Consider the following 24918-nt stretch of genomic DNA (forward strand, 5'->3'; position numbering starts at 1 on the left):
TTCATGTTGTCATTTTTTGTTGTGTTCCCTGTGCGTCGCTCTGCTTCTCTGTTTGCCGATTGTCTGGCGTCAGTTCATCCCGCGTACACCCGATCAAAAGCTTCTCCTAAATGGAAAGAAGTAACTCCTTGAGAAAGCTGGCGAACAGGAAAATTTGCAGAAATTATAGCATACATCCTGAAAATGTAATTTATTACGATTATTTCAACAATTTAAAAAGGAGGGCGGGGGCCCAGGGCTGTACCAATTTGGTTATTTCCTTTAAAAAAATTATGGGCTCCATTATGAGATACCCCTTGCCAATTAAAAATAGCCTGGAAGCCTATAAATTGAAGGGGGTTGGTAAGCGATTTTCTTACTATTTTGAAAAGGCCCTGTCGAAAGGTGCTCAGGAGAAGATTCATAATAGTATGCACAGTGGGTGCGTCACATCGAATGAGAATTCCTCTCACATTTACACCCACATAAATAAAGTCATCACAAGTGTGGACCGTTTTTTGAAGGAACTGGACAGTAAGGTTTATAATTTGAAGATCATTGGCGAAGAGTCCGATGATAGTATTATGAGGAACATGAAGGAGATCAGAAATGATTACTCCAACAGTGATTATAACGAGGGGGAGGGGAAAAGGAGAAAGCGGAAAGGTGGGAAGGAGAAGAAAGGAAGCGCCCATTGCGCTGGTCCGGTTGGTGGGTCTAACCTGGCTAACCGAGCTGATAAGGCTGACCAGGTTGACCAGGCTGATGCGTCTGATTGCGCTAATGATGCCGCCAGTCATGACAGCAAGCGAGGCGAGGACAGTTACCCCCCGGCCAGCGAAGTGAACAGCTCCCCACAGTTGACCACAACCCCCTACACATACAAGAACAGCACCAATATCAGTGACTACAGAATCATTTCGGGAAGCTCCATAAATTACGAAAACTCCTTTCTGGGCGATGAGGAAACGTCTGTCCAAAAAGTGGGTCCCCCGAATCAGCAAGAGAAGAAAAAGAGATTAAATGGCAAAAATAAAGAAAGCAAAAGAACGTATGAAATCAAATTAAACGATTTCGAAAACAGAATCATGACTTTTCTCGAGAAGAATGAACATTTGTATGAAGACTGTTCAGTCAGCATGGAAGAAATAACCATTGGATTTTTAAAATATTATCGAAAGTGTGATAAAATAAATATAAGCAAATTACGCAGGCTTATAAAATTGGAATTCATAGAAAAGGTAGACATTTGTGAAAATAAGGCAAGTGGGGGTTTTGCCAAAAAAAGGTGCGTCCTGGATGAGGTGCACGACACCCCCAGCAGTTTTTCCGCGTCGAATGCGCTATCTGCCTCGAGCATGTCCAATTCGAAAAGGAGTAAAATGAAAATCATTAATAAGGTGAGGTTGACGGTGAAGGGGAAGGAATTCCTGCGGAGGGGGGAGCAGAAAACAGAGGAAAATCCTTCCCACGTGAGTAACCTCAAACCGAAGGAACCCACCGCAGATGCATCAGAAGGAGAAGACAAATCTGCTTATAAGGGAGATAAAGAAAATAAAGCGAGTGAGTCAGACCACAGAATAGAATATGAGGACAGTTTCAAAAGCGCAGAATATTTATCGACAAATATGAACGAGTCGGATGAACGACCAAGGAGGGAAGTTACCTACAGTGATGGTGAAAATAACCACTTGTTTGGAAAGGGCAATATCGTTCGTGAAGATATTATTTTTACCATAGATGGGGATACATCGGATGGGCAAAGTCATCAGCTCAGCGGTGGGGAGGACAGCGAAAAAAGCAGAACAAAGGCGTCATCTACAAGTGGTAATCTCCAAATAGAGAAAACTAGCCAATGCAACTTCCTCCGCACAGAGATTAAATCAAATTTGAGCAATAACAAACAAGAGGGCAGTGTGGAAGTAATCGATTTGTTTGCAGAAGAGGATGCATGCGATAAAGGGGGAGATGCCTCTGGTGGGAGTATTTCCTTAGTTGAAAGTAAAACGGAGGGGAAGCGGAAGTGGAGCGACCCCCTTGATAGAGGAGGGGAGTTAGGAAGTGAACCGAAAAGGAGAAAAACAAAAAAAAAGGGGGAGAAGCGGTTGGACGAAGAGGAAGGAAATGACCACACTAGGGGAGAGCGTAAACCAGGCCAAAAAGCAAAGCGAAAGACAAAGCTCCATGCAAACCTCGATGCAAACCCTAATGGGGATACACCAACCGCAGCAGGAGAACAAGTAACCTACGGGCCGTACGAAATCGTTATGGTAATTGACAACAGAGACATATCAGGGACGAGCCCGGAGCTGAATGAAAAAATGAAAAAAATATTCCAACGCAATGGAATAAAATATCTAACTAGGAATCTACCCCTGGGTGATATCATCTGGTTGTGCAGGAGAAGAGTGTATAATAGTGGTAAGTCGAAAAGAAAAAGGAGAAGAAAATGTGGGAAAAAAGGAAATCCATGGGAGATGTCACAAAACTCCTATAATAACGAATGGAGTTGCGAGACCAGTCAAATGAGCATCCTAAGAAAGAGCAACTCCTACCTGAGTGCAAGTTACGACCAAGGGAGGGAGAACCATCTAGGGGGTGACGAAGAAGAAAATGCCGAATACGAAGAACATGTATTAAAATGGATAATAGAGCGTAAAACACTGAATGATCTAAGTGCAAGTATAATAGACGGTAGGTATGATGAGCAGAAATATCGTCTCATGAGATCAAAAGAAACCTCGCATATAATATACCTCATAGAAAACAGTAACAATTCTTTTAGAAATTACACCAATGTGAGTAGAATTTCGTATGAAACGCTTCTAAATGCTCAGCATAGTATTCAGTTGATTAGTGGGTTCTCCATATTGACTAGCCAAAGTTTGAGTCACACTTTTTTTCTATTAGCTGAAATGCACACAGAGATTGTAGAAAATATCCGTTTTGTTTGTAACCTCAGAGAAGGAGAACCCATAATACAAAGTGACAAATTGGAGGTGTACTTACGAGATAATTCATCCGAATGGGATCAGTGGAATAATGATTCTAAAAAGTCTAAGAACAATTTGGTGAAGGAAGTTTTTGGGAAGCAACTACGCCTGATTAACATGTGTGGTCCTGATGCCACGGAGATGATTCTATCCCTGTGGCCTACCCCCATGAAGCTGAACGAGGCGCTAAATAAATATACCCACGATGGAATTCTGGCTGAGAAGATCAAGCGGATTTACCTCAAGGGTCGGGACCTTCTGGGCAAACGGCGTGTCAAATCCCCTGTCGATGCGAATGTAAGGCTGGAATGCTGTGACCCCCGAAAGGGGTGGTGGTGGTGCTTCCACTTATGCTCATGCGCGTATTAGCGTGTGGGAACATTTTATGCGCACAGCCCGTTAACACGTATACACATATACCTATCATATGTATGCTTTCCACCTGCACCTGTTCTTAGCTCATTGCACAGCTGAGGCAGCTCTATGCCCCGGACTCGATTTAGACCACGAAGGGGAGGAACAAGAGGCGGAACAAAAGACGGAAGATGTAGCGCAGGAGAGGACCCCTTGGGTGGTTCCCCTTTAATATAGCCCTTCACCTGATTATCTGGAGCACCACCTTTTCTACCTCCTTCCTGGGTGAGGCCACCCCTACTGCGATACCTTTTCGTACGGCCATTCGTTAATTTGTGAATCTGTCATTTTCAATTTATGAATCTGTCAACTTTTCAATTTGCCATCTTGTCAATGTGTCATTTTGTCAATTTTTTTTTTTTTATTTTTCACTGTTAGAACGGTGGCATGGTAGTTTTGGTCTACTCGCGCGGGAAAACGAAAAAAAAAAAAAGAGTAGTATATGGGAAAGGATCAGCAAAAGATAATGCAAAAAAAGTGGAAAAGACATAGCAAATGGGGGGCAAAAAAACAAACATCACGTGTGTGAAAGCGCTAAGGGGGATGACATTAACATAAACCCCTTATCACGCAGCGCGTAGCACACGATATACGGGTAACGCAGGTGGGGGCACAACTACAACAAAAATAATAACAAAAAAAAGGGACTCACACGGGTAGATATGCAAGACCCCTGCATATACCCTACACAAATTTTACGTACATATACGCATACTTTTCATGACGAAAAAAGGGACTTTAGTACATCATAATTCATTTTGGTTGACATGCTCTTGTCTGATTTTTCTAAAGCCATGATTACAGACTCTCCTGTTGTTTGTTCATCCGAAGGGTGGTCATTTTGTTGTTCTTCTTTTTTATTTTTTTTTTTACTCTTATCTGCAGCTACACGATCAGCATAGTGTGAAGCCCTTTTCTTCTTCTGTTTTTTAAGCTGCTTGTAGTACTGAGGAAAATAACTCCTCATCATATCATCCCATATGAGCATTTTTCGTTTTCTTTCCTTTTCAGATAAAATAATATTTTCAATTTCGCTATCGTAAAAGTCGGACAGCGATTCGTTGAATTGTTCAACAGATGCATCTGAGGAGACGTCTACGCCATTGGGGGGTTGACTTTCCACTGTGTTTGAATTATTCTCGAAAAAATAATTAAAATCGGACAGGATACTACTAACATGGTTTACCTCCTCTTTGTGGATTCCATTTGGTTGTTTGATTAGCTTATTGTCCTTAGCATTAGTTGCATATTCTAGAACGTGCAGATCATCCACTTCGTTTAGGAGGTGGCTCAGTTCCGAGTTGAACGTTTCTTTAAGTGTGCTGCAGTAGGTCGTTTCTGGATCATTGTTTGGGCTGTCCAGCGCGTCATCCATCTCGGGATCATTAGCAAGTGCCTTCTTGGAGAGCGAATCGTTCCTACTATCATGATGTGAGGTAGATTTTGATACGTTTTGTTTCTCACCACTCACGGGGGATAAATTCCCATTTGCGCATGTACCATTCGTGGATGTACCATTTGATGGTAGCAACTTTTCAGGACTAATCATGGGGGTGGTTAGGCAGGATTCCAAATCGGACAAGCGATTTATGCTGGCAATAGATACAGTCGATTTGGTGGCCGGATTGTCGGTTAGGTCATTCTCCTTTTTAACATTCCTTTGGTTGTTACTGTGAGGAAATAGAAGTTTATCCCTTTCACTGCCCTCCCCCGAGTCGCTACCACCATATTGGGAATTATTCATACGCAAAGAAGAAACATTCACCTTTAGGATGCTGGACTGTTTCTCTACATCTATCGTGTTGATAATTTTTTTGGCTAGCTGATCTAAATCATTTCCCTCTGGATTCTCATTGCAGATTTCTTCTACGTTTATTCCGCTGTTCGTTAGGGTCTCTCCATCATCCCCCGTTTGGCTTCCCCCAAGTGTACTTCCACTAGGGAGGCAGCTACTTATGGTGCTATTCAATTCGCTGACTTGGCCAATTCTACGTAAGCTACTACCTCCATTTACACTGCTCTCCGTGGTGGTGGCGTCCTCCATACCGTTACAGGAAGAGCGACTATCCAGGAGAGTTAAATTATTGTAAGACAATACATTATCGGGATCGTCTGCATCTCCTCCATTTGTGTTATTCATCGTGTTGCAGAGAGAAAAGGTGTCTTCGTTACAGTTCGGGGAATAGGTATCATTCGTTAGAAGTTGGTCTGAATCTTTTCCCGACTTGGCACTTGCAACAGTGCTGAAGATTTCGTCGCTATCACAAAGGGACACTGCTTTATTATTCCTAAGCATGTCCTCTCTAAGCTTCCTCTTATTAGAAGCAATGACACAAGGAGGTAGTGAATTGGAAGGCAGATCATTCAGACGAATTTTATCAAAGTCGGAGACCTTCATTTTAGCTGTACTAGTATTCTTAAATTCGGATAGTCGTTTAATAATAGTAGGGTTGGATATCCTCACTATATTGGCAATAGTATTTGAATGAACAAAAATGCCATGCATTCTTGTAGAGATTAACAGAGCGGCACCACATAACCCTGTGGGTCTCCTTCCGGTACAAATCCAATCCCTTGCCATGGCCTGAATAAGCTTTATCCCTGTGTAGGTAACTTTGTATATAGCACTCTTTAAATTTAGCTTATGTGCAAAGCGCTCTAAATATAGGGAAGGGTCTATATTAGGTACACTTATATGAAGTAACCTTAACAATTTGAGAAAAGTTTTTCCTAATGGTTTGACAGGGGTCTGTAAAATATCACTAAAATCGATTAGCATTACAGGGGACTTTTCCCTTCTACATATGGTATACAGACAGGACGCTGCAACGTATGAGTTGTTTCTACCCATGGTAAAGTTCCTTTGCAGAGCCATCAGGTAGATTCTCTGTGCTGCTTCTACGTGTTGGGTCGATAGATGCAAATGCTCTGCTATTTTCTGAATATTTATGTACCCCTTCTGCAAGGATAACTCTCTACTCTCACGCACTCCCCAGGAGAGGATGAAGGATTTGTTCCCACTGGCGGGGACGAACTGTCCGACCTGAGGTGAGTAAAGAAGGGGGCAATATACCGAATGGGGATATGGACTGTGCCAATTGGGCATATCTAAGGGGATGATTTCAAATGACAATGGATTCACCACTTGCGGACGCTACATAGTGGCCACATTCTTACCATCGAAATAGCCCCATTGTTATTCTCGACGAACTCCAAAGATTCTACGATTTTGTTCTCCTCCAAGACAGAGCCGCATCTGAGGCAGATCACCTCCCCTTGTCCTTCGTTCGTCTCCACATCCGTGCTGCGGCAATTTTTACATACGACTTGATTCACTGAGGGGAAAAAGGGGGGCAAAAAATAAAAAAAAAATGTGCATTATGTTGGGGATTCGTTCTATTTTCTACATAGCAAATCACGCCGTGGGCATCCCCCACGTGAAAACAAACATGCATATGCAACCTTCCATAAGTATATGTAAATGCACATTGGAATGGCTTTCCCCTTTTTTTGGCTTACTTTCACTGACGGGGATTCATGAGGTATAACATGGGTTGCTCGCAAAAGGGGGGCGGGCGATGGACGTTGCGTCGAGCAGCATAGATCAGGCAGGGTAAAACACTACGCTGAGTGACCCTTCATCTAGAGGACAACTTCGTACGAAGGGCTTATCCCTATATGGGGCTGCCTCTAACAAATTGGACGTACTTCTTCGTTCCAGGTACCTGTGCTCTGGAATGCGCGTTTTGTTTTTTCTGGCTGCGTTCGTTCAGCTCAACCTTTACTCGGCTTCCCCCCCTTAAGCTTCCACCTCGTCTTGCTTTGACTGACTATTCAAACTTGCTAAAAGTTCGCTACTCCATTCAGTCGTTCTTACAATCAGTAAGCGTTAAAAGAAAAAAAAAATTAAATTAAAAAAAGGAGCTTGAGGTGATATTTTTGAATAATTAAAATTTTGGTACAAGATAAAAAAGCTGGCCGTTTTTTTTTTAATACGTGCTAAAGTATACTACAAAGAAATAACAGGTTACCAAGGGAATGATTCATTTGGATAAAAAAAATTATATATATTATTTGTATACCATCTGTAGTACATGCAGCATGTATATTTTTGCCTACCCGTACAAATTCTCGAACGCGCGGTAAGCGAAAAGCAGCGTGCCTTGACCGTTACTACCTCGAGGATGCTAATGAAGCGATGGAACTAAGATGAAAATTTTTTTTTCTTTTTTAAGCACTGTGCTATAAACGTTGATCGAGAATAAAATATGCGCGTCGAGAAAATATATACTTTATATTAATTGGGGGAACTGTTCGCACTATTCCGTGTTCTCAGTTAAGCAGTTGGTGTTCACGCCTTCGCAGCTGTTTTGGCGAAAAAGTATACTGCGCCGTCACGGAGCCATGTTCGCATCCTGCGCTCATTGCCCGTGCCCTTGGTTTTAGCGTCCCCCAGCCCATGTTCATTTCTTTAATTTTCCCATTCGCTGGGTTTCGTCCGTGCACCGCATAGAAGCTGTAGGTTCTATGTTATATATATTTTTTGTATATTTTTTTTGTGCAATTAAGAACGTGCCGCATTTATGCGACCGTCACTGCGCTTCGTCCTCGCTGGCCACAAGTATGTATATACCTGTGATCGCCCCTGACCCATTTTCATTTAACGTCCATCTGGGGGGGAACCATCGAAAAAAAAAAAACGTTATATTTTGTAAACGTTGAAAAGAAGAAATTTTCCCACTTGGGAGAAACTGCACTTGTCATGTTTTCAAAAAAAAAAAAATATATTTTTCTAAAATTTTCCCTTTCTTTTTTTTTTTGGAAAGTAGAAGGAAAAAAAAAAACTAATTCGTCTATGACACCACAACGGGTACGTAAAAATAAAAAAAAAAGAAAAAGGGAAAATCTTATTTACACAAAAATTTCTTTAATTTTTATTAGGTTATTTTTCCAATTTGAGCACATAGGGGGAAGTGAAATTTCGCGACCCCATCGGTTGTTCGCAAAATAATCATTACAACTTCTGCGCGCAACCCTTTTGTGTGTCATATGTGGTCACATCCAAATGTTGAACGACCCGCATGCAGTGTCGTGAATTTACATTAATCAAATGGTTCGTTGAATGGTCAGACAAAATATTTCTCCTCCACCAGGGGGAGAGCAAATGAGCATAGACAAAGTTCACTTGGGTGTGTCAAAAGAGCATCCATGGAAACGTCATACTAGTGGAATGCAAATAAATACACTGGCGAGGGGGGCTATTCTCCAAATGGATGGAAATACAAAAGAAAGGATGCCACGTGAATAAGTGCCTATTCGTACATGTACTTATATAAGTACATATTTATACCCCTCATCGTGTTAGCCACCTTCGCACGGGGAAAAGGAAAAACTCCCCCTGTAGTTGCGATCCTTACGTCATGGCAATGTTGTAGCTGGTCATATTATCTGCACAACCAGTTTCTGCATGGCAGCCAAATAGGTGAACATAGGTTACCCCAAAAATGCCGAACGGGTGAAGCATGTGAGGTGGATACATCACCCAATCTGTGCGAGTCACCAGCATGTGAATGGTTCCAAATGAAAAAAAAAAAAATAATCACATAGTGTTTGGACTTTCCATGTGAATACACACTGCTGCAATGCGTTGGTTCCCATGGAGCAGATGCGTCTAATGAAGGATGGGTAACATTTATAACCGCGGGGGGCAACGCGCCGTATAGCTAACCTTAATCTTTCCCCCTACCACCCAGTGAAGTGAAGAAAAATGGCGAAAACGCGCTCCCCCATTTGGTACATTACAAATTGTTCACAAGAATTGAAAAAGAGTTCCTTCACACGGGAAAGTAAAAAAAAAGAATGCCCCTTTTTTAATCCGTTTATAGCAATTAGCCGTTCATTTGGTGAGAGAACAAATTCCAGAGCGGCCGAACGCGCCGTTACGAGAAGGCGTTGGTCCGGCGGTGTTATTTCTGCAAGGACAAGCACACTCTTGTTTATAAAAGTAATAACTTTTGTGAGTCAACAAAACGATGAAAGTGCTTCCTCTTCTCCCCCCCCTGGGATGCACAAATTAGCTAATGTGTAACGAATTATAGCTCTGTTTGTATACCTGTTTGCATCATTTCTTTTAAAACATTCCCATCTCTCTGTATCGTTTTATATCATACGAGGGGCAGGAACAACAACGTAATAGGGAGAGTTTGTTTCGTTTTTACTCCTTTGTACCAAGCATGTGTCTGGTTTACGCCACGTAATGGCGAGCCTTTTTTTTTTTCATTCCAAATTTTTGAACCGTGCAAATGGCAAAGCTCCTTAAGTGCAGAAATGAACACACTGATGTTTAAGTTTCCACTTTGCGCATTTCACTTTTTCTTCATAAAAAAGAAAGTGCTTCACCTTTTGATATGGACAACGTGAATGTACGCACACGTGGAGGGGGGAGAAGGGCTAATATGCTGTTTTACTTGAGAGAATTATTTTGGACACGAATTGACAAAGGGGTGATGGATAAGAAAAAAAAAAAAAAACACACTTTTTTACAATTGTGTAGCACTCATCACTGAATTTTAAGGACGTTTAACATTGCTAATGAGATAATCACGTAAGCGTGTGCACATGATAGTGTGTATGTGCGTGCAAGTGAATATAGCAAAGGGGGGTGGCATAAGCATGTAAGTATAAAAATGTGATCATATAATTATTTCCGTGCAAGTATGTCAAGGGAACACCTCAACAGGGAAAGTGCAGGAGAAAAAAAAACTCCCTATTTGATTAGGGCTCTATTTATTCGCCCCAAATGAGCTGAGAAGGGATACGATACGTGGTTCCCATTTTTTCTCTTACATTTGTGGTGCTAAAATATTTTATGTGTGTTATCCCTAAATGCACTGTTGCTGTGTGTGCTTACATTGTTTTTGCAATATTTTTACAATATTTTTGCAATACCGATTCGAAAAAAAAAAAAAAATTATTTCGATCCGTTTGTCACTGCTTATGCATGTGCAAAATGTGATGTGTGCATTGGCAATACTTTGTTCAATGTTTTTTTTTTTTTTTACTTCTTCTTTTTTATGGTTTTTTTTGGAACTGGTTTCTTCACCTTTTTTGTGGCGGATGGCTTTTCTTTTTTCGTCTTGATGACTTTTTCCTTCTTATTAATTCTGCAATGAAGGATAGCGCAAAAAAAGAAAAAAAAAAAGTGAGTGTTAATGTGGCTTATTAAAATGGCTTGCACAGGCAACTTTTCGGAATGCCCATCTTTGGAGGCACACATTGCAAATGTTTATATACACATGGTGCATGTAACGTGGAAGAGTATTTATTTATGGATGGATGATTAATTTGCAAAGTTGTTTATGCGGGAGGGGAGCATGCGCAAATGGTTAGTTACACACACGGAAAAAAAAAAAAAAACAAATAAATAAAATAAAAGAAATAGCAGCATTGATGTATAAATAAAAGAATGGAAAGAAAAAAAAATTCCCACACTGGACTTGTGTGCAATCGTACACGTGAGTGGTGTAACAGTTGCACATTCACTAAGTCGCGTCGTGCTACGCCGTATGATCTATCATCTGTCATACAATTTTTTTGGTTTCAGAGGTTGTTTGCTTTGCACAGCTGACTTTCTCCTTGCAGGTTTTTCCTTAGTGGATTTCGTGACATTTTTAGTTGTTCCCTTTTTAGAAATTGCCTTTGCGCCTCCCTTTTTTGCAACCATTTTCGAGAATTGATGAATCTCTGGTTAATCAATGTGAAGTTGCTAAGTTGTCGAATTTGCGCACACGCAGGGGGGGCGGAACAACTGAACGGGGGTTAAACGAAAAATGAAGGAGGGAAAAACACTGCTACGCGAATGGTGGAAAATGCGTGAGAAATTAAGTGGAAATTCAGGTGGAAAATGCGGTGGGGAAATCCTGAATAAAGGGCGCAAGGGAGGCACAAAAAAAAAAAAACGAAAAAATAATACGAGTAAAATGCGCCAATAAATATGGAAAAAAGGGAAAAAATAAGCAAACGTAAATTGCAACCTTAGGGGAACTTGGAAAAATGTTGAAATAATTCTTTTTTTTGAGAAAACCTTTTTTTTTTTTCCAAATTGGCTAAAAGCCTGTCAGCTATAAATGCGTAAATTTCAAATTGGGAAAAAAAAGAAGAAGAAATGGTGCAAAAAAATGGTACAAAAAAAATTGAACAAAAAAATGGCATAAAAAGAAAGCGTGAACAAAAGGGCAATATGCTGGATCTGCCAAAATTGCTCGATTGTCTACACTCAAAGGGGATAATTGTGCTTATTGAAATTACCGTGGAAAATGCACTTTTCCTGTTCAGTTTGCACAAATTTTGTTTGGCCAAAGTTATTTCCGCATTTTCGTTTTTGGTTTTTCTTTCCTTTTGAGTTTCACTGTTCGTTCCATTGAGGGCTTACAGAATGGCTCTCATTCCATTGGTGTTTGATTTCCTCATTTGTTGGCACTTATCCTGGAACACGACAATTGGGTAGCGCGATAGTGCAACCATCCGATTTCCGGCCACGCCAGTCCATGGATAAAAATTATATTTTTTTTGTATCCTTACGAATACTCATATGCCACGTGCGCATGCATATTGGTATTCCCATCGTTTGCTTACCACTAAGGCATATAGCAGTGCACAAGAGCTTACGCAGTGACAAACCTCTTTGCCCTAGAGCCATCTCCGCTTCGCTTCGGCAAGGTATACATGGCCCTGCACCCTCCCTAAGGAGTGCACTCACGGCATGGAAATATGACCCTTTATATATGTGCACATTTATGTAGTATTTTTTTTTTTTTTTTTTTTTTTTTTTAGTCCCCCTATGAAAATAATGTATAAAGCGTGCCATACTATATGGTGTTTCCAGATTTTCCTACGTTTTAACGAACAGACATGCGCACTTGTGCCTCCAGGACAAAGGGCTTCTTTTTATTTATTCTTAAACATCAATGTTTATCATGCATGTTTATTTTCCTTTGTTTGATAATTTTTATCTTCATATTTTTTCTCCTGCTTATTTTATCATTATTTTTTTTTTTTTCCCTGTTCAACCACTCACATCCCTGCGTTTATCATTCGGTACAAATCCAGTCAGGCGGAGTTCCCCTGGCTTATTTTCCTCGTGCACTCAAAGAATATAAAGAAAAAAAATATATATATTTTAGCATTCCTATGCAGATCACTCATTAATCGTACCTTTTTCACAAATAGGAAATTATTGAAAAGGAATATAATGGTCATGCGTGGAGTGTTCCTGAGTAAAAATATCTTTTCCGCAGTATGTCATGTAAAAAATGAAAAAAGAAAGCAGATAATGCACTATCCCCTTAACGTACACAAACGAACCGACGTGACATGAAGGTGCTAACTTTACTTCCATGAGTGTCAAAGTTTCAAGGATTTCGCTCTGGTGCAGTAAGGTTGGCAATGCAATGAGACGTTTGCTTTGCATTTTTTTTTTCCCCACCCTTGTGTGTGCCTATTCCCCAAAGGCATAAAATCGCCTGTCGGGTCTTTAAAAATTGGAAAGCAGTTTTAAAACATTCTTTACCTGTTACATTTATTGCCACTACGGCTTTTTCACCTTTTATTTTTTTTATTGTTATTCCCTCATTAAAGAAGCAGCTATATAATAATTCGCATCAAATCTGCACACAAAAATATGAGTCAACTTGAAAAGGAAAATAAGGGAAAAAAAAATTGCGCTCTGAAAATGGTAATGCTACGTAAAGGTAAAAAAGGAGGAACTAGGCTTCCCCCCGGGTGGCCAAAAAATTGAGGCACGCTTAAAATGGAGAGAAAATGAGCAGCCCAAAATTAATAAGCAAAAAATATGGGAAATTCAAATACAAACGGGGAAATATCACCGCGATTTAAAAAAAAAAAAAAAAAAAAAAAAAGCCAAACTCGCCCAAACAGCCAATTACAAAAAACAAGTTAATAAGAAGGAGAAAAAATTAATAACTGTAAAGGAAAAATATCGCAAATGTATTTCCCATTTGGGCATGCGCCTCTCTGCTCATTCGCACACATGCCTGAAAAGGTTAAATCTTCAAAAGGGCCTCAACTGAATTTGATTTTCCCCAGCACGGTGTCGATTTCGCTTTCGGACGTTCGGTCCGTTAGGCCTTCGATCTGGCACGCGAAAGGGAAGAAAAGAAAATGTGCGCATAAAACAGGGCTAAGAGCAACAATGAGCAACAAATGAACGCACCAATGAATGAACATGTGATTAAATTCCCTATGTGCAGAATACCCTTTGGACTCACCTTCTTTATTTTATCCACGGGAATGTGAAACTTGCTGCCGTTTTGCTTGATTGGACATATGCTGAATCGGGCAGAAGGAAAAGTTACACGCAACGTGAGTAGAGGTGAGAGAGGCCCCCATCGAGGATAGCAGTTGCATGCGCTTGTTAATATGTATACACACATTGGGGAGAGGGCGGACACATTCCCCACTTCAAATGCATTACTTGTCCAAAACGACCAAGGCTACTCTGGCCGTGCACTTCATCTCCGCACTTCCCTCTGCGGTACACTAAAATGGGGAAATTTATTAAACTTGCATGAATGGCTCAGTTATAAGAGGAAAAAGACGTAGTAAAAAAAGTGCCCTCCGATGGAACACACGCATCCGTGAACATAAAGGCATTCACTCCCATGGGCGAAAAGCTTATGACGCGCCTCGAAAGCCAACCTCCACAAGGGCCTCTATCAGTTTGTTAATTTCCTTAAACTTGGAAATGTTATCCTCAAATTTTATTATGACCGCGATTAGGCACTTGAGGCATATCAGGTTGTAGGTCTTTTGCTTCCTGCGGGGGGAAGGGGTACACACACACATGCACATATACACAGTTTGTTTGGAGTGAAACATACGTAACCAAAGGGCCGAGTGCGCCCAATTAGTTCTTTGGCCGAGTGGGCCACGATGCGCGCACGCCTTTTCTGTTGCTATTCCCCCAATTTATCCTTACGAGGTAATTATCTTCACAAAGTGCAAAATAAGCTTGCTCTCCGTGCACGAGTTACATATAGAAAGAAGCGCATTATTCGCAGCGCTGCTCAGAAAATCCGTGGACGTCTGGTGGGCCTTTTTTAAACAAGGGAGGATAACATCGTCCAAAGTACAATCCATTCTTTTCTTCCCAATGGAGTAAAACTCGGACAAACATAGTAACGCATTTTTGGACACACAAGATCGGGGACTATTTAAAAGCTCAATGATAGACCTCGTTATTTTTCTTAACTCTTTTGCATGATTATCAAAAAATAATTTATGATAAAATTTAAAAATTTTTCTTAAGTTAATTAAATTTTCTATTTGCTTTGTCCATTCCTGATCTTTGGTGATTTGTAGCAGTTTCATAACCATATCGTGGATGGTCTCTGTGTTCACTTCGAATTCAAAGTCGGTAATATCCTCATACGTGAGGTACGTCACCGCTTTATCATTTTTTATCTTTGAGCTGACATTTAAATTTTTCGGTATACTTTTATTGGTGATCTTATTTGGTGTGTGATTTCGCGAAACGCTACTTGCTTCTTTCTCGTGGGGAACTGACCTTTCAGGCACTTTTAAGTTAGGCGCTATGCTCTTTTCGTTAGTTACATGGCTAATATTTGTCTTTACATTAGCGGGTTTTTGCAAATGTATGGCACTTCGGTTAGAAATGTGAAGAACAGACTGGGCCGGTTCGTCCTTCTGTGTAATTTTTATTTCCTTCCTGGAGGTTGTTGCTTCATATGCATCCACTTGGGGGTTGATTCGATTGGCACCGTTTCTTCCAAACTGACTCGCGGGAACCTCTTCCTTGGTGTGGTCTTCTTCAAGCATCTTTTTTTCACCATGTCTTTCTCTCTTGTAAATCACGCACTGGTCGTCCATATGTTGCGTCTTTTTAAGAGCGTCACGTGTAGATCCTTTCCGCTGGTCAACGCATCCCTCGATCTGGTTGTTCCTCTCACTCGCCTCATACGCATCGTTCGTTTCATCCATGTTCGCACTCCCCCCCCGCATGGCATAACTATAACTGTCAAACAAATTATCCCTACACGTAAGACCACTTTTTTTAAACGCAAGTTCGCCCATTGAATTGGGGATTGCCTTATTTTTCCTTTCACCTATTTGGCTACTCAATTTGTCACATACGACAGTTTCATCGTTCCAATGGGACGTTGCCCCTTTGGGGAAGTAACCATTGTTTAGGGTCTCTTTCGCGGACCTATTATTTGGGGTGATAATTTTTTTCTCTTCCCCTTCGTACTGGAATGCTCTATTTGGTTGATTAGTCCTATCCCCCTTTTTCAGGTCAACAAATGGTGCGATTTTTTGTCCATTCAAGTAATGGTTACATCTTACCACAGCGTCCTTCCCACCAGATATCTCCTCATTCGATCTGTGCACATTTTGATTATTCTCGTTCGAGTCATCCGTTTGGCTTGCATGCAGATCGTTGTAATTCCGTCTCGGTTTAATCATCAAGTGCCTTTCTTGCATTTTCCCTTGGGTAGAGTTATTTAAAGGATGTATACTTTCCTTTAAAGAGATACCTATTTTGGCTTCATCTCTGGCTGTCTTGAGCTTTGTTTCAACATAGTTATCTTCATTTCGGACTTCTCCCTCGTGGTTGTCACTGGCGATCGATACCTTTGGCGCTTTTGGACACGCGGGGTTACTCTTCTTCAGTAGGGTCAGCTGGTACCGTTGCTGCGGGGCGGTTAGCAAAGGTGTCAGTGAAAGAAATAAACTTCCATGGTGAGAAGCATAACTCCGTGTGGGGACTCCTCTACCAGAGGTTCACCCCTCGCACGGAAATGTGTGTGCGAAAAGGGGGGAAGGTAAGAATAAGTTTGGCAAAAAGAAGAAAAAAAAACGAACAGATGAACAAACAGACGAAAAAACAGGCGAACGGACAAACTTACAATTTCGTTCAGGGGGGACTCTAGGCTAAGTTCACCGGGGGTGCCAACATTTTGGTAACCCTTAACACTGCTCGACTCTTTTATCTTACTCTCTGCATAGCTGGTATTCTTCACTGCGTTCAGACCTATGGCGCTGGTTCGAGTTGAACCAAGTTCTACATTAACAAATAAATTATCATTGTGCGCATTTTGGGAATCTTTTCTCTCTTGATTTAGGTAGAGTAAATCTTCAAAAAAAGAACATTCATCGTGCTCGTCAATCGATTTTCTTTTGTAATTTCTTGCGTCTGTGAGGGGGGATGGGGACGGTCGCATGAACGTCGAGGGAATTGCTTTACAATGAAATGTGAGGGACCATATGGCATCCGCCAATTTATGCTTCTGTTTAACAAGGCGACATTTTTGTACGCCTTCCCCCCCTGATATTGTGCGGTGCTGTAATTTGTGAAGTAACGGGGGGAAGGGCAGGAATAAAATTCGCCACGTCACAGCATTTGATAATCTTTTATTATCGTAAAAATGTGCATAGTACCGTCTATAAAGGTGCTCGTGTTGTCTCTATACTTTTTTTCTCCTATAGTAGGCATTTTTATTTTCCTCCTGCGTTTTATCTTTCAATAAATGTGATAAGTTGGCCCGCAAAGTGGAGGGACGCCAAATGGGAAGCGGCAAGTGGGATGCAGCAAAAGGGAAACAATAAATTGGGGGCGGAAAATAACAAAATGCTCAAGTGGCAAAGTAATGCTATAATTTAGGATCTGCGGAAAACAAATTTTCCAATACTTTAAACGCCCAATAAAGGACAAAATGGCACTTTCGTCAGTAATTTTTTTTTTTTTTTTCTTACATTTTTATTTTTTCCCTGGCGTATTAAAAATTTTGCACACACTGTACAGTAGCGATATGAATATGAACATTTTTACGTTTGGACATTTGCTTACGCATATTTTTATGTGGAAATACTAAGAACATTTTTTTTCACGCTAATGTGTATACATACGTGAATATGAAAATATATACATGCGTAAATATGTACACGTATATATGTGTATATATGTACATATCCATGTAAATAAGAAAGAAAAAAATTGGCATTGCTTCAAAAATCCAAAGGTAAACTTTACGCCAAAAAATTACACGAGCCAAAGGAGTTAAGGTGTAATGTTTTACTCTCAGCGGAAAAAATCGATTTTGTTAAATTCATAAGGGGGGTAGGGAAATCTGGTTGAAGACTCGCTGAGGCGCCGACTTTCGTAATCGTCTGGCGTTTATATGAAACCGTTTTCCCAAGTTAAAAATGTAAATGGAAAGTACGAGCGTTTCATTATTGGGGAATTTTTTTTTATTTAATATGACAGTTGGGGTGGCACGGTGTGTAGATCAGTGGGCGGTAGGCTGTGAGGTGGAATGGGTGCGATTGGGATAAATCCACGTGCGTTAGCGCAAATTGGAGGACAAAGCGAAGCTACCCGTTGTGCTGCGGGAATTGCTAATAAAATATGTCAAATGTAAGAAAAACCAGTTTTAACGTCTGTCTTAAGGATTTTTTTTTTAATTGAAAGGGAGAAATAACATACAGGAGAGAAAAACGTTTTGTATGTAGGGGGAGACCTACAGTTGTTTACCTTTTTGTATAATAACCATTTCGATTTAGACATTTGATAGGCAACTTTTAAGACATGACAGGTTTCCCCGGCGTAGTGACGCGAAGATTGGTGTTCACTTGAGACGTAACAGCTGAACAGTTGAATGGGCTAAAATTTGTACACCCCCAAATAAAAAAAAAAAAAACAGCTATTTCTGTGTATACACAGATTAGAAGTTAAAAATATATATTTTTTTTTTTATTGTCTGTTCTGGCTGTTTTCCAAATTAAAAAAAAGCTTTTTAAGCGTTTCAAAACATTTCCCAAAGGGTAAACGCGCACACGGCGTAGGCTTGTATTTACGTCAATATTTATTATTATTATTTTTTTTTTATTTTCCACTTCGAGATTGAATAATTTCCCGCCGAAGTAGCCAAAATGACAAATCGGAATTTTTTTTTTTTTATATTATAACCGTTCCAATCCGCGTGGTGATCTACACACAGTGAGCAGAATATGACTCAATTCCAATTTGAAAAATAATAAAAAAAGTTACACCACTAAAAGGTCCAAAATGGTTCGTTTTATGTTCAATTCGGACAAATAAGCCAACACATGCAGAAGGTACACACTGCGAGGAGCATATACAAAATGTGAAGTACCACCTTTTTTTTTGGCGGAAAAACCAAGGTCATTCATAGTAGCCAAAAAGACAGATATATAAGCCCAATTTTATGCCTGTCCTGTTCATATTTTCAAAGGTAATTTTAAGGCAATGAGCCAAAATGCAACATGCAAAAAAAAAAAAAAAAAAAAAAAAAAAAAAAAAAAAAAGCCCTGTGTGATTACAGCATAATAGCATTTATAAATGCAATGAACTTTTAATTAATTTTAAAGATGATCTTTTTACGCTTGCATTCAAAAAACAACAGGGTTCTTCATTTTTTTTTTTTTTTTTTTTTTAAGCCATACTATTTAGCAGCTAGCTAAAATAATGTGTGCATGTGGACGCACATAATGAAGAACAATGAGGAATTCCACTCAATAATACAATGGCTGTTTGAAAAAAAAAAAAAAAAAAAACTACATGTTAGCTCAAAAATGATGAATTTATTCCTCCCGATTTCGTTTTCCTTTGTTTCTTTTGATTTTTTTTCATTACATTTAAATATAATTAAACACACATCATTTTGTTTTGTCCCTTTCACCCTTTTTTGATTTTATTTAATTTCATCTTTCATGACGAATTAAAAAGTGTCTTTTTTTTTTGTGCTGAAAACTTGAAAGCAATTAACATTATTGGTTATTCGTTTATTTTATTTTTTTTTTTTTTTTGCACTTGCACACATTTATATAATCATGCGAACCTCTTGTAGACATTCACTTTCACCGATTTTATGTTTTAATTTTGCTTCACTTGATAATGATAGCTTACATATTCGCGACATTTGCAGTTCATTCACAACATATGCTTTAACCGATGGTTCAACTGATGTCTCATCTTATGCTTTACAATTTAAGCTTTGCCATTTATGCTTTCCCATTTAAGCCTACGCTTTTTCCCAACCACATTGACGGCGTTACATTTTAAACGCCTTTCCGCCGGTTTTAAAACTCCCTCCCCCTTTTGTTAACTTCATTTTTAACCCACCTCCTTTGTGTGTCTTCCATCATGAAATCATTTGTGTGTTACATCGGTCTCATCGTGGCCTTGGCCCTACAGCTGCGGGCCATCCAGCTCAATTCTAACAGCCTCCATCCAGTCTCATACGTCGAACGTAAGCGTGTCGCCTCATTTGTGTGAGCTCCCCAGCAAACGAGCCACAAACTGGCACATATACACACTTCCAATTTAAGTCGAAGTGGACAAAGGAAAAACAAATTCATTTTCGTTCTTTTCAATTATCCCTCTTTTTTTACCCCTTCCCTCCCCCCTTATAGTTGGCAATCAACTTTCGAACAAAGTGGGAACGCTATGGAAAAATCAGTTAGACTCATTTGTAGATATCGTGTCTACCAGAATTGTCGACAGATTGGAGAATGATATATCAAGCGGTGCAGGAGCAGAGAACATGATGGTTCTTCTCGAGGTAGGGAGCTGAACGCGTGGTGGGCAAATACGTGTCCATGTGCTAGTTTATGTATTGGTGTGGAATTATGTACACTCCGCTTTGTTCGTACATATATGAGCTTCCCTTATGTACATGGCTCGTACCAATGGCCGCCTTATTCCTTCCCCCCCTTCCTTCGCAGAACGATGCTGAGCTCTTCGACACGGCAGCATATAAAGGCCACAACATGGCACTCATCGAAGACGAGTTTATCAGAAAATTGAAAGACAGATTCCACGCCAGCAAATTCGGAAAGGGTTTAAAAAAACTGGGATCCAAAATTAAGACAAAACTATCCGATTTGTACCAAAAGCACAAACATAAGCTGAAGCACTTCCTAAAAGTTATGATGACAGGTTTGGTCATCCCATTAGCGATTAAATTCATCCGAAAGCATTTGAGCTTGTGGAGAAAAAAGACATTAGAGGTCACCAAGAATTTGGACGATGATGCAAGGAGCGTAGCCACCCCAGTTATAAATGCGCTGTACGATCAGTTTTCGCAAAAATTGGAGGAGTACGCTTCGGAGCACGAGTTAAACGGCGATAAGGAACTGAGCATAATGGATCAGTTGCAGTCGGAGAAGAAGAGCATTGAAAATATCGAAAAGCAGGAGAAGAAACTCTTGCAGCAGTAGGGGTTCGCTTGCAGGTCACAGCAGAGGAGGCAGAGGAAGCAGATTGTTGCAGTAGGGAAAAAAAATTGAAATGACAAAATAGCACGCAAGCTGTTTGGAGCGTGCAACACCGTCCCGCCATGAGTCCTATGACATAGCTACTACCCGGATCACGCTCGCCCATATGCGTGTCCTCGACATTCGCCTTAACCGAGCGATGCAAGCGGGTTTTTTTATTTTTTGGTAATTTTTCGCCCACCTGTTCATTATTCCGCTCATTGATATCCGTCTACCTGCATACCCGATTCGTTTTTTTTTTTTTTTTTGTTTCTCTCACTCCCCACGCGCGTGTCCCCACCATCTGGCCTCCAATGATACTCATTTTTACGCAGCCGTAAGGGGGGGTACACGAGCTTTATGTACGAGCACCGGAAGCATACAAGACACACACATGCAGATATCCATGCTCACATACTCCTGTGCAGCAATGGCGCGCTTGCGTGGGGAGGGGCACTTCTACATTCCGACACTACGAAAGTAATCTTTGTGATTCCCACACCTTCGAAAACGGGCTGTGTTGCGCTCATGCAAATGGTAACACTCTGCCAGAACAGAACTCGGACCGTCACTACTTCACCAGTTAAAATTTGTTGCTTGCGCGTTATTCTTTTTTCACTTTTGCCGCGTCCGCGTGGCTGCCTCCCATTTTTTAATACGTTTATCTTTTTCACCAACACAACTCCATTTGATTTTAATATAACTCTGATTCAATGAATGAGCAAATGAGCAAATGAACATTCGCGCAGGAACATCAAGCGCACACAAAGCTATACGTTGCACGGCAAAATGGACTTTTTCGCCGATTCCAGTCCAGCCTTTAAAACAAGCGCGGCATGCATATCCCGCCGTATTAATGGTAAAAGGTGATATGGCTTCGTACTGTGATGTGAGCATTTAGCCCTCAGCCCCTAAAAACAGAACAGCTCCCGCTTTTAAAATGATCGGCTCTACGGATGCGAATGAAAATGGGAATTCAGCTTTGCGCCAATTTTATGTGTAAAAAAAATAGGAAAATTCAGCAGACAATGCTTTCCCTTTTATGTGGTTTCGCCAGCGCACATTTCGTTTTGCGCTGAGTTTGGTGTGTTACGGCATGGTGCAATAGTGGCGCGGTGTTTTATTATTTTGACAGTTTTTATTTTTTTTTGTTCCTCCCCGGCGGGCAGCAAAAAGGTGAAAAAAGCAAAATGTAGCATCCCGTGAAGGTAAGAGCCACACAGGAATAACAACTCGGAAAGGGTTAAGAAAGAATATTTGTGAAGCGGGTAAAGAAGGAAGAAGGAAAAAAATAAAGGAACACAATTTAGCGCATCGGTTGAACTTTGCAGCTTAAGCCTTTCCCCCTATCTACATACAATTCTGTACAGAAATATTTTTTTTTTTTTTTTTTTCCCCATTTTGACAATTTAAAATTTGTACATAGCTGAGGGTGAATCAATTTCGAACATGGCAGAAAAAGAGGCCGTTAAGGAAAGATCCTCCATGGGGAACATAAGTAAAGCTGCCAAGCGGTGACACATTTTTTTGTTGCCATTTTGGGGACAACGTGGAGGCAATTTTGCGAGCGCTCCACGATTGTATGCTATCCGACTGTGGAGGGTCAGACGCTGGAGAAGAGCCACACCTCGGGGATATGACAAAAATTTGCATAGACATCAGTGACGTACATCTGCATGCCCCCTTTTTTTTTACACTTTTGCAGAAAGGAGCCTAACAATGAGCTTGTATTTCATCGGAATTTGCACCGCCTCGTGGTTCATTTGTACTACGAAAAGGAGGAAGGAGTGGTAAGCAGGAGTGGCAGTTCCCACCGACCACATAACACTCAAAACAATCTGACGGGTTGCTAAGGCGGAAAACACACACGTTGATTTCTTCACCCCTTTTCCCAAAAAAACATCTCATAGGGCTGACATCATGCTGGACTACGTTCATCATAAAAGGTGTTCCTTCTTCTCGAACTCGTGGGAGCACTTTCTGAAGAGACTCAAGTCATGACCAATTTTAATGGCCGCATGTAAATTTGTTTTTTTTCTAGTGTTGAAAATGTACATATTGGGGGTTTAAGTGGAGGACTGGTAGTTATTTGTTTTTTGCATTTTCTCCATTATTTGCATTTTAAAATTTTTTTTTTTTTGTTTTTTTTTTTCTGCTCTCCCTATTTGGTGACCATCTGGGGGAGCATAAAAGACCGCATATTAACTCGTACGGCATTACATTTCCTTGCATTGATGACAAGGACACTCATCGTTTACAAAACCGCTAATGGTTTAACCAATTAGGAACACAAAACTATAACATGCTAGGCGTTGCGCTTTTAATGTTTTATGCATTAAAAGGGGGAGAGACATAGGGCAGTGTTTGCCCTCGCACAGTTTTGGTGACTCAAGGTGGTATAGAGGTTACGCTTTGGGGGCGGCTGAACGGAGTGGTACACACATCGAAAGATGTTGATATGCTTTTGCATTTTATGACCAATTTAGGATCATCCGCAATTGAGTCTTTTCCTTTTATGCAGTGTACCTTTCGCTACGTAATAAATGGTTGGGATGAAGAGGTTGGCGCCGGTGTAGCGAAAGAATGAGAGAGCGAGTAGACAGACAGCACTTAGCTGTTTACACGTTTGTTCAAATGCATAAAATGGTGCACTGGTTCAGGTTCCATAAGGGATGTGTGTTTGGGAGAGGTCACATGTCCCCCACTGTTCGTGCAATGTTAATTTTTCTCTCTGTTTCTTTATGGCTCTCCATCCCCTCAGCTACAAAATATTTCCCATCGTTAAGGCGTACATGTCAAGCGATATATGCGCTTAAGCACATACACTAGTATGTGCATCAACAGGTGTGCTTCTTCACCATTTCCTTCTTTTTTCCACGCAAACTGGGGTGAGAAGCGCACAAATGTTCTGCGCCCGCGGAAAGTCTTTTTTTTTTTTTCCTTTCACTCATTTTTTTTTTTTTCCCCAACGGTGAATTTATGCAACTTTTCGCGAGTAGCAAAATTTGTTGGCATAATTTGCGGAGAAGAATTTTTTTTTTTCCTACCTAGGTAACCCCGCAGTGTATAACTATTTAGCCAAAATGTGAAAGAGTACACCTTCCCCCGTTAAGAATGCATATCTACACTGTTAAAGAACAAAGAGCAGTTTATCGACGAAGATGTTTCTTTTTAAGCTAACGAAAGAGGGTACCATACATACCGCCTCGTCCTTGAATAAACCCTTTTTGTGTAATTTTAAAACGAGCAAAAATGTCAACGTCGGTAAATTGATAAAAAGCAAAAAAATAAAAAGCCATGAATTAAACAAAATAGAAGATGTGGAACTTCTCTTACAAGAGAGACACCACGACGTTTTTCAGAGTTATCCAACAATTAAAAATGTGCACAAAATTGTTGACGTGAAGAACATTCCTGTTTTTAACAAAAATGAAAATCCGGACAATATGTTGAGCAAAGTGGCTCTTCACTTTGGAGGTACACATGCTTAAATTGTGCCACACCCAGGGGGTGTTATGTCCCTATGTTGCATCTCACCTGGGGTGGGAGGTTCGGGCGTGTACAGAAGAGTGCTTCGAGGTGGAAGGCAGCCTGGCTGGTGTATGACGCACACATGTGAGCATACGTGTACGCATAACCATTTCATTGCATCTTTCCTTTCACCCCCTTGCAGACTTGTCATACCTGCGAGGCGACGCAGCCGTGAACGGAACAAACCACATTTTCGAATTGACGAAGGAAGGAAACGGGTATGACTGTTCAGGTAATTTTTTAAAAACATGTGGAGACGCACTCTTCACCGAAATGGAAACTGCTCGAGAGGAACATAAAGGAAAAGACATACTAATAACAAAAGGGCATAACAGTGCATACAAATGCATTATACATGTGGTCGAACCGTACTATAACGAAACGGCAAAGTTAAAAAAGTGTTATGAGGACATCCTATTAACAGCAAAAATGAATAACCTTAAGACGATTGTTTTTCCCCTGCTTGGCAGCGGTATTAGCCTGTTTAAAAGACATGACGTTGTCGTGTGTTGTTTGGAAGGAATTTACGAATTTTTGAAGGAGAAGAGAAATATGAATTCAATTGACAAAGTTGTTCTATGCACAATAACAGACGCGCATTGGATGTTACTGAGAGATTCCATACCGCTATACTTAAACGTTACAGTAAAGTGAACGTCCACATGGGTCCGATCCGTTGTGTTCGGAA

The 24918-nt window shown here is 40.5% G+C and overlaps 7 protein-coding genes across 7 annotated transcripts; 4 read left to right on the top strand and 3 right to left on the bottom strand.

Annotated features, from left to right (window-relative positions):
- Nucleotides 1-110: 110 nt before the first annotated feature.
- Nucleotides 111-3475, top strand: PCOAH_00046240 (Uncharacterized protein; the record flags this gene model as incomplete). Its single annotated transcript, XM_020061408.1, has 2 exons — nucleotides 111-3269; nucleotides 3431-3475. 2 exons carry the CDS (start codon nucleotides 111-113, stop codon nucleotides 3473-3475), a joined length of 3204 nt encoding a protein of 1067 aa, XP_019916422.1.
- Nucleotides 3476-4104: 629 nt separating this feature from the next.
- On the bottom strand, nucleotides 4105-7028 carry PCOAH_00046250 (Transcription factor IIIb subunit; the record flags this gene model as incomplete). Its single annotated transcript, XM_020061409.1, has 3 exons — nucleotides 4105-6429; nucleotides 6564-6721; nucleotides 7022-7028. The coding sequence occupies 3 exons, from the start codon at nucleotides 7026-7028 to the stop codon at nucleotides 4105-4107; spliced, it is 2490 nt and encodes an 829-aa protein (XP_019916092.1).
- Nucleotides 7029-10443: 3415 nt separating this feature from the next.
- PCOAH_00046260 (hypothetical protein) lies at nucleotides 10444-11109 on the bottom strand (the record flags this gene model as incomplete). Its single annotated transcript, XM_020061410.1, has 2 exons — nucleotides 10444-10549; nucleotides 10973-11109. The coding sequence occupies 2 exons, from the start codon at nucleotides 11107-11109 to the stop codon at nucleotides 10444-10446; spliced, it is 243 nt and encodes an 80-aa protein (XP_019916160.1).
- Nucleotides 11110-13466: 2357 nt separating this feature from the next.
- PCOAH_00046270 (Uncharacterized protein) lies at nucleotides 13467-16917 on the bottom strand (the record flags this gene model as incomplete). The annotated part of the gene is made up of 7 exons (XM_020061411.1): nucleotides 13467-13538; nucleotides 13673-13733; nucleotides 13879-13943; nucleotides 14103-14220; nucleotides 14383-16115; nucleotides 16331-16617; nucleotides 16863-16917. The coding sequence occupies 7 exons, from the start codon at nucleotides 16915-16917 to the stop codon at nucleotides 13467-13469; spliced, it is 2391 nt and encodes a 796-aa protein (XP_019916346.1).
- A 2349-nt stretch (nucleotides 16918-19266) lies between these two features.
- Nucleotides 19267-20663, top strand: PCOAH_00046280 (Uncharacterized protein; the record flags this gene model as incomplete). The annotated part of the gene is made up of 3 exons (XM_020061412.1): nucleotides 19267-19693; nucleotides 19857-20005; nucleotides 20169-20663. 3 exons carry the CDS (start codon nucleotides 19588-19590, stop codon nucleotides 20661-20663), a joined length of 750 nt encoding a protein of 249 aa, XP_019916289.1.
- Nucleotides 20664-22148: 1485 nt separating this feature from the next.
- On the top strand, nucleotides 22149-22700 carry PCOAH_00046290 (Uncharacterized protein; the record flags this gene model as incomplete). Its single annotated transcript, XM_020061413.1, has 3 exons — nucleotides 22149-22197; nucleotides 22405-22489; nucleotides 22610-22700. 3 exons carry the CDS (start codon nucleotides 22149-22151, stop codon nucleotides 22698-22700), a joined length of 225 nt encoding a protein of 74 aa, XP_019917006.1.
- A 1160-nt stretch (nucleotides 22701-23860) lies between these two features.
- Nucleotides 23861-24884, top strand: PCOAH_00046300 (Uncharacterized protein; the record flags this gene model as incomplete). Its single annotated transcript, XM_020061414.1, has 2 exons — nucleotides 23861-24176; nucleotides 24373-24884. 2 exons carry the CDS (start codon nucleotides 23861-23863, stop codon nucleotides 24882-24884), a joined length of 828 nt encoding a protein of 275 aa, XP_019916186.1.
- Nucleotides 24885-24918: the final 34 nt, after the last annotated feature.

This window comes from Plasmodium coatneyi, chromosome 12 (assembly GCF_001680005.1).
Source record: "Plasmodium coatneyi strain Hackeri chromosome 12, complete sequence".
In the NCBI taxonomy this organism is placed as follows: domain Eukaryota; phylum Apicomplexa; class Aconoidasida; order Haemosporida; family Plasmodiidae; genus Plasmodium; species Plasmodium coatneyi.